This window comes from Parasteatoda tepidariorum, chromosome 7, assembly GCF_043381705.1.
Source record: "Parasteatoda tepidariorum isolate YZ-2023 chromosome 7, CAS_Ptep_4.0, whole genome shotgun sequence".
Taxonomy (NCBI): domain Eukaryota; kingdom Metazoa; phylum Arthropoda; class Arachnida; order Araneae; family Theridiidae; genus Parasteatoda; species Parasteatoda tepidariorum.
This window is the reverse complement of record NC_092210.1, coordinates 17,218,800-17,228,071: the sequence shown is the minus strand read 5'-3', so window position 1 is coordinate 17,228,071 and position 9,272 is coordinate 17,218,800. Positions and strand designations below refer to the sequence as shown.

Here is a 9,272-nt window from a genome sequence, read left to right as displayed (position 1 = left end):
ATATATATGGTAAGTTCAAAATGTAGAGAAAACATGGAAAAAATAACAGAACAATGAAAAAAGGGGGGGAAAGAAAAATAATAATAAAAATACACTGAGAAAACAAGAAACTGAGGGGGGAAAATCCGAAAAAAAGGAAAAAAATGAATACAAATTCGGAAAATAAAGGATATAATCCTTTCATCAGCTCACACGATTATATCCTCGAAAAAGGAGTGCTTTCGAATATAGCCAAAGCAAAATATATCAATACAATATTGTGAGAAGCACTCAAAAAAGTTTTACAAAAAATTACAACAAATAAAATATGACAATTTCCTTAAAGATAATTTTAAAAAAAGCACTAAAATACATTTACGATTCTAAAAAGGTTATGTTATAAAAAATTGTAAATTTGGTTGAATACTTGAGATTATTCTTTAAGATATAATACTATAGGCATGAGGAGAAAAAAATTCTGGTAAAATTACCTAACTATGCGGTAAGGACATTTTTGGTTTAAAAATAAAAAAAAACTAACTCGGTTAATAAAACCAAAAATATACGGCATTTGAGCCATTCAGTTGGTAATTTTTCCGTTCATACGGTTACGGTTTACCAGAAACTCTGGTTCTTATTACCACATAGTTAGTAATTAATACGAAACTGATAAGTTAATTCAATCGAATAAATGGTTCTCATGCCAAGCTCTAAGGTAGCATGATAAAATTACCTTATTTTACCACATTTACTAAATTTTATAACATATTATAAAACCATATTTTATTGTTAATTTTATCCAAAATTATTACCGAAACGCTTCTTTAAAAATTATCAAGCTTTTTGGTGTTCCCATAGAGCTAGAAACACGGCACATTTTACCATATTCGGGTAGTTTTGACTGTGTAAAGAAAAAGCTGTATGAGGCTGGATTAAATGATTTTGCCTTTGCAATTGTGAATTATCTTAAAGATATAATCCTATAAGTATCTTTCATTTGAAAAATTTGCAGTTTTTGTAGTGAAATTTAAGAATTTCTAAAGACATAATCCTAAAATGGCACTATTCTGAGAAAATATGCATAAAAAAATTACTGTTTTAGTTCGATAATTGAGAATATTCTTAAAGAAATACATTATCCTAAAAGCATTATTCAAAAAAAAAAAAAAAAAAAGATATATGTTTGAAAAGGTATTGAGAGAAAGATCTCTATTTGGTCTTAACATTCAAGAATTTTTTCAAAGATATAATTTTTTAAAAAATTCTTGTTTAAAAATATATATAAAGATCTAAGAGGTTGTTCGTTGGATATTGGCAATTGAATAATTTTTTAAAGACGTTTCTAAGCAAAACACTAATTTGCAAATACAAATTTTTGGGATTCTGGAAGAGGTATGAAAAATTATTTATTTAGTTCGATAAGTTAAGAAATAATCCCAAAGATATTATTTAAAAATGATATATTATGATACAAAGATATCAAGAAAAAGATTTTATTTCGGTCTCAGCAAATGTGATTTTTCTTAAGGATATAATCATATAAATATTTTCTATTTAAAAACAATATGATATTGAAAAAGATTTAAAACAGCGCTGTTTTTTCGGAACAGACAATTGAGAATTTCCGTAAAGACAATCTTTAAAAAAGCAATCATTAGAAGAAATACATATACGATTCTAAAAATCTTCATTTTGGCTCAATTCTTGAGAATATTCCTAAAAATCTAATACTACAGTTTTTATTATTTAAAAAAATATATATGATGCCGGAAAAATATTTAAAAAAAGTTCTAATATTAGTCTTTGCAACTTAAAAGATATTAAAAAGATATAATCCTATAAAAACTTCCCATTAAAAACATTTATTCCTGGAAAAGGAATTGATTAATGTTGTTGTTTTTGTATTAATATTTAAGATTATTTTTAAAAAAAACATAATTCTGAAAGATATTATATGAAATTTAATATGATTCTGAAAGAGATATAAAACAATTATCGTTTTTGTTCGATACTTGAGAATATTCTTAATGATATTATCCTAAAAGCATAATTAAAAAAAAGATACTTGCTGGAAAAGGTATTAAAATCTTTCTTAATTTGTTATTAGCATTCGAAAATTTATTTAAAGATATAATCCTACAAATATTTATTATTTAGAATAAAATATGTTTCTGAAAAAAATGCAAGAAAACGTTGTTCTTTGGGAACCGACAATTACGAATGCTCATAAAAACACTCCCAAAAAATCACTAAATGAATTACATATATATGAATGTTTAATAGTTAGATAGTTGAGAATAGTTTTAATTATACAATACTAATAGTACTAAAAGTATTTTTTAATAAAAAAGGATGCATCAAGCATGCAATATCAACTAATTGTAGGTATGGAATGATTGATTCTTACCAAACTATTATGTCTTTGTAACGTTCTAATAATCTTCCCATAAGGGTTCGAATCGTCTTCGTGGTACATTTGGCTCCTCTGAAACCGGTTCGGAGGCTGAATTGTGGATATGGCATATAACTGACTAGCAGATGCTGACAGCTGTGGCGATGATAGTTGCATAGTCGATTCGGACGGCTGTGGAAAAAAAATCGTTAAAAGGAGTGCATATTTTTAAATTTCAACATTTTAAAATTATATTATTGTTAAAACAATACTCTCATTGGAAAGAGGGGATACGACTCAAAGATAAAGTGATAACTTCTTATACAAGCTACCCCTGATTACTACTCGCACTAACCACAATACTAACTTGCCATACAACATAAGCAGTGATTAATAAATAATGGGTTAGAGTCTCATCGTCGATGGGCTAACCATGTTAAGTTTTCGTGAATACCTATTTTATAAAACGCAAATGAGAATTACTTAATTTTGATATGGATTTTCTACAGAGGCAACTTTACCCCGAATTTTTATTAGGAATTTCCCCACCTTCGAAGTTGGGTAAAAAATTGCAGTTGAATGGGGCTATTGTCTCATATTCAAAAAGTTTCCAGTTTGTTCGGATACAGATAGTGTCAAAACATTAACAAAAAAAAACTTCACCGGCAGTGAAAGATTTTTGGGAAAAAAAAGGAAAAACTATACGAACTCTAAAGTTAATTTCATCAAATGCGTTATTTTCGTTAGTGTCGAACGAAAAATGTATGTAATGAAAATAAGCTTCAGGGTCGACGACTGAGCTGGTACACATCTAATAAGTGTTTCATCACAAAAGCATTACAACTCTTGTACATTATAGCTGTGTACGGCTATTGCGGTGTTTTTGAAGACGGTCAGCATCCACGATCTTCAGTTTTTAACTGTTAAATTTCCGTATAAAATTAAAGTAAAAACTACTAGCACCTGAGTGGCCATACTTTTTACCCTAAAATTTTAGGGAACAAAAAGCATATACCGTAATTTTTACCACGGCTAAAGAGAATAGAAGGGCTGGTTCACTCCTTTGAAGTAGCTCTCGCCGCGCCAATCCTCCGATTTTCTCTAGTGACGTCACTTCGGCGCAAAGCTCGCACTTTTACTTCAAGAACGGAGCGTTCGGCCTTACTAGCTCTAACTAATATTGGAGCATTTCTTTTTGCGAGATATTCTAAGACATTTGTTATTTTCTATAATGACTTTCCTCAGTTTTTGCAGTGAATTTACAAGAATTTAAAACTATTATCGAAATGCCAGTTTGCGCGATTGCAACTTGCAAAAATTCTGATATAAAAACAAAAGGAAAAAGTATAATTTTTCGCGTGTTCCCTAAAGTAAATGAACAACTATGTAAAGAATGGATTCCGAAATGACACAGTTAATATAAAACCGCAATACGTTTATTCTGTCGTAAAGAACTTTTATAAAAATTCATTATCTAAATAGAAACCGCCTCGCTACTTCATAAAGAAAGGCAGGTGAAAAGAATTAAAAAATAGATAAAGTCAAAGAAAATTAAAATGTAAGTAAAAAGTATAAATAAAATATATAGTATATAGTTGAAATTCTCCTAATTTCATAACATATTTTTTAATGTAGTTATTCTAAATATTTATGATTTTTTTTAAAAATTATATTCTCTTCAATTTAAATATCTATATATTATATCATCGTAAATTTAAATGTCTATAAACAATTGTAAAATTTCTGATGTCATTATGAACCTAAATTATTATTTTGTTTCAGTAATTAGCGTTTAAGGTTGATGTTTCCTAATGATTAAGTATGAACAAATTGCTATTAACGACATATTTTAAAATCAGGGATTCTAAATTTAACTTAACTTATCTTTATAAAAGAATATGTAGATAAAAAAAGTGTCGATATATGCCTTCATTTTTCTTAATAGTTAAAGTTAAAACTGAACTTTTTAAAATAAAGTATTTATCGTGTCATTTTCACCAACTAGCAAAACATTTTTATAAGTTTAAAATGGTATTTTTTTAATATAATAACCAAGAAAGTTTTTTTTGAACTATGTTTATGAACGGAAATAATGTGTTAATTACGTAAAGTTTGAAGGCTAATAACCAGAAAAAGTCTAACTTATTTTTACAAAGAGAAAGATGCAAAGTTATCACAATATCTTTGCTTGCGATCTCCGAGATCTGTGGACACAGTGACGTCATGAGGAGGGAAATCGTAGCTTCAGCTCTAAGAGCGGAGTGAACTAGCCCTTCTATTCTCTTTAGCCCTGAATTTTTACAGCTATATTTATTGAATCCCTGTAATTAAATGAATAGTACTGTAAAAATTACTGCGTAAAATTTTACAGTAAAAATGGATTTTGCAGGTGCTATACTCAGGGTGCCAGGATTTCTTACCGGAATTTTTTACAGTACAGGTGTGATTAGACACGTCAAGCGGGTTTATCTTTAGACGTTTACACTTTTGGAGTTCGACGAAATATAATATTGAGAATATTTTCTCCAAGCATAATGCTCTTATTTATGATTGCAGCAAATGTATATAGTTTTATGGCTTAGGTTCAAAATATCGATTGAACGTTAAACCGATTGGACGTTAAACAGATTGAACGTTAAACTGATTGTCCTTTTTAATTAGTTGAACATTAAACCGATTTTTGTATTGAAAAGAAACTAATCAATATTTATAAAAAAAAATCATAATAAAGACATTTTCCTTTTACCGAGGACAATAAAACTTTTTTCATCTTACATTAAATAGAATTATTGAAGAAAAAAAAATTCCGAAAGATATTAGCGATATAATTTAAAACAAGGTTAGTTTGCATTAAAATTAACTTCTTTTTTTACATTTTAAATTAAGTTTCAATTTTTTATTTTCGCTTTTACAAAAATTACGATTCCTCCCTCTTAGCGTCTCCTGAAATATCCGACATATCGGGTTACTTAAATACATTTAATTCAATAGATATAAAGCAATACTAATTCTAACTCTAGACGTTATTTTATGATCTCCCTGCATTATATTGTCTGGAATGTATTTTCATCTTCAATTCAAAGCAGAAAAGAATTTGAAATCTGAGACAAAACAATGAAATCTTGACTAAAAATATTTGCCAATGATAACTAATACCTTAGTGATTAAAAGATTAAAGTGATGTTCGGTCTTTCGGCATTTAATCAGCTTAAAACTTTTATAGCTTCTTTGAAACTTCAATACTTTCTCTTAGAAAGACTTAAAAAAAAGACACACAAATTCCCTTTCAGTTATTAGGGATAAAACGCAATAACCTTAGAAACTTAGCTAACAAGATAGGGATAAATAAAAACATGGTTTCCCCTTTCCCTCGACAGCTGCTGTACAAGGTCAGCTTCGGTTTATAGGAAAAAAATGATAAATCCCTGAAATAAATTAAACCACCATAATAAAATCTCTTTTTGTGCATCCAAAACCGTGTGAGGATACTGAAATTTGAACAAAGGGTGCGAGAGGCAATTTTAGCAATATCTTACAAAAATGTTTCAACAATTTTCAACTAGTTTAATAATGTTAAACTTTTTTTTTAAAAAAAAAGATTTTTCGATATTTTTGCTCGGTGGTACCAGTTGCGAAGCGTCCTATAGTTTGTCTACGGTAAGAACTCCCCCGGCACAAAGGCTGATCTGTCCTGCTGCTATGGCAATAAGAATAGTGCATTTCACGGAGGGTAGCTTCTCTTCACTCTAGGGCTAACACAGTAGGCCGAAGAAAAACATTCCCTTTCTCTCGCCCGAGCCGAAACCTGTCCTAAACAGTGACCCCAAACCCCAACTTGAAACAGTTATACCTCGCTACCATAGTCATCGCTACGGGTCCAGACGAGTGGCTAGGGGAGTTCTTACTTTAGACAAACTATAATTTATTTTACTATCGTCAAAGTCACGCATTAATTTTGCAAAAAAATGTTTTCGGCTCCGGCAGTGTGGAAATACTTGTTGAACCACCAATAGATGGCAGCGTTTATTGTTAATTAAATTGTAACCGTAACTGTAAAAAGATCTTGTTAAATAAAGAGACATCTACGCTTTTTGAAAGTAGTAGTTGCTGTAGCTGTAGTAGCCTTTTGTCCTGTATATCTCATGTTATAATATATTTTTGTTGTTACTTACCCCTTTGTAGCTATTGAGTAGTTTTCCTGTTTCTCAAGAAAACGAGAAAAATGATAATATAATGTGAATAAATTCACTAATAGTTTAGATAAATCTTCGGTGTATTTCATAACCCATTAGAAGTAATTAAACTCAAAAAGAGAAAGGCAGATTAATTTGTAAAAACATTTTACTGATTTTCTCACACAAATCATACAAGAATCTATAATAAATATAATAAACTAGAATCTATAATAAATATATGATATAAATATATGATTATATTGACAATATTATAATTTCATTTATTGTAAGCAAAAATTAATTTTTCTATCTTTCTGTATGAAGCAAAGGAAACATGCATTTTTCATCATTCTTAACTCCACTCTCTAGAAGTAGGAATCATTCTCAAAGTCGTTGCAACGTCTTTTCTTAAAAATTTCGATGTAGAGAAATGTTCAAACAGAAAAATAAATCTTACATCAATTTCAACGACAGAGATGCATAATTTTATTTGCTTTGTTCATTGTGGTAATTATTATTTATCTACTTTTCATATTTTATAGGCCAGAAAAAGTTTGCGCCAGTTTCATTGTCGATTCCATCCATGAAAAAGAATAATCAAACTAATTTCATTCAAACGAATCAAATTACTTAAGTGACTCCAGAATCATTTATTCGATTTGAATGATCCATATTAACCTATTTAAATCATTATTTTCGAACCAATAAATTAAATCGCAATATTTGATTCGACTGATCTTAAAACATTTGATTCAGATAAAAAAGATTCAAATCATCAAACTCTATTAAAATAGGTTAAATAGCCATGGTTCACATCAAAATTCTAAATGCTCATAGATTCGAATAACTAATTCAAATAAACTCATTAGATTTGCTGTAGATCCAAATCATTCTGACACAATATTTTCAAATGTTGTTGACGTATGCCTGTTTAGGCAGGGGGTGCGATTGTTCTTGTTTCCCAGTGGCGCCATCTATGGCCAAGAATATTTTCAAATGATTACAATTAATGAAACTCGGTCAGTCAGTTTATTCATCGTTTGTTTAGTATCAGCTGATATAATTCAGTAAGTTTGAATAGGCAGATTCGAACCACCGAAATCAAATTCATAACGAAAGAGATATTCATAATAAATAATCCCAAGAAACTGAAGCGGAAAATGTATACTTGTTCATGTAAAAACTATAGTTGTTTCAAAATTATAATGGTTAAGAAAAAAAAAAGAGTTAAGAGGCTTAGCGGTCAAAAATAGGCTCCCATTTTCAAGATTCACCTAACGTGAATAAAGAAAACAAAATAGATTTGAAAAAGAAAACACAAAATTTTAACAAAAAAATGGAAAATAAATTTAAAAACCAAACTCAAGAAACTGCGGTAGCCGAGATGTAAAGATCTGATTTGCTTTACATCTGCCGCAGTTCAGTTTTGTTTTTCTCTTTTATTTTATTTTCCATCTTTTCGTAGACAATTTAACGTTTTCTTTTGTCGCTCGAAATATGTCGACTTTTTTTTAGCTTTATAATTTGTACATTAATAACTGTAAAGATAAATCTATTATATTTACTTAATGATTTTATAAACTAATGAAAGCAAATATTAATAATTCATTTTCGCTTTAATTTTTTTAAACATAAGTTCTTTAAAAAATTAATTTCAAGAATTTGACAAAATCGCAATTTACTTTTCGAATTTGTGGCGGTACGTGTTAGGAAACGAAATGTGTGTGTTGGGCGAAGAAAACTTTTCAGCAAAAAAAGAAAAATACATCTCAGTAATTTCAACAATTTCTAGAAAAAAGAAATTTCTGTGATCTTTCAATAAACTTTAAAAAAAAAGTTTGCTTTTTAACTTTATTCCTTACAAATATATGAATGAATTTTTTTTTTTAAATAGAGAAGTACATTTTTATTTTCTTTCTCAAATCTCTCAATTTCGAATCACGTTGCAGCAAAAATGTTCAACTTGCATTTACCTTTCTTGTATGTTTCGAATTTTTATAAAAATAAAAACATTTTTTTGAAAGACGGAAAGAAGCAAGAAGAAATATGATACAATTCAATAACAAATTTTAAATCATGGCACGTTTTGATAAGTCACGTGATAGCTTACACGAAGACTACAAATTTCTGAATCAATTTTCAGGTAAACAATTTTTATCTTTTTTGGATAGACTAACAAGAGATTGAAAAGTAAACTAACTTTTCTAAATATTTCCTTCTTTAGCACATTTTCATAGATTCTATTCAAAAATATTTTTGACGTTCTTACAGAAAATGTGTTACTAAACAAAATTGAATTTAAATATGAAACTGTAGACACATTAAAAATTCGATTTTCTTAAATTAATATACTGGGATAATAAATTAATATACTGGGACTAAATTAACAACTGGAATACTACGTTTTCCAGTTGTTCATAGCAATATTTTTTCAACCTGCAGGCGACGTCACGTGTGTGTGTCTAAGCTGATTGGCTGACCTACGCGTGACGTCATTCGCAGATACTCAATTGTATCGTTCATATGCAAAACTGGCCATCTTATCAAATTTTAGAAATTCCCTTTTATTTTATTTATTTATTTATTTAATTATTAGTCTTTAACCTCTAAATAAACTTTTCCATTAACTGTATATAAGAAATCATAGCATGTTGAAAAAATCCACGTTTTCAACGCTTTTGAAAATCACGTTTTGCTCAAAACCGGTCATCTCCATATTAGTTTCT

General features: G+C 28.9%; 1 protein-coding gene across 1 annotated transcript in view; it reads right to left on the bottom strand.

Moving 5' to 3' along the window:
- The window catches only part of LOC107449744 (uncharacterized), a gene marked incomplete in the record, with an annotated part of 73,560 nt that overhangs the window by 2,163 nt on the left and 62,125 nt on the right, over positions 1-9,272 (bottom strand). Inside the window, 1 exon segment of the mRNA XM_043039592.2 lies at positions 2,387-2,563. Within this exon segment, the coding sequence (XP_042895526.1) occupies positions 2,387-2,563 (177 nt within the window).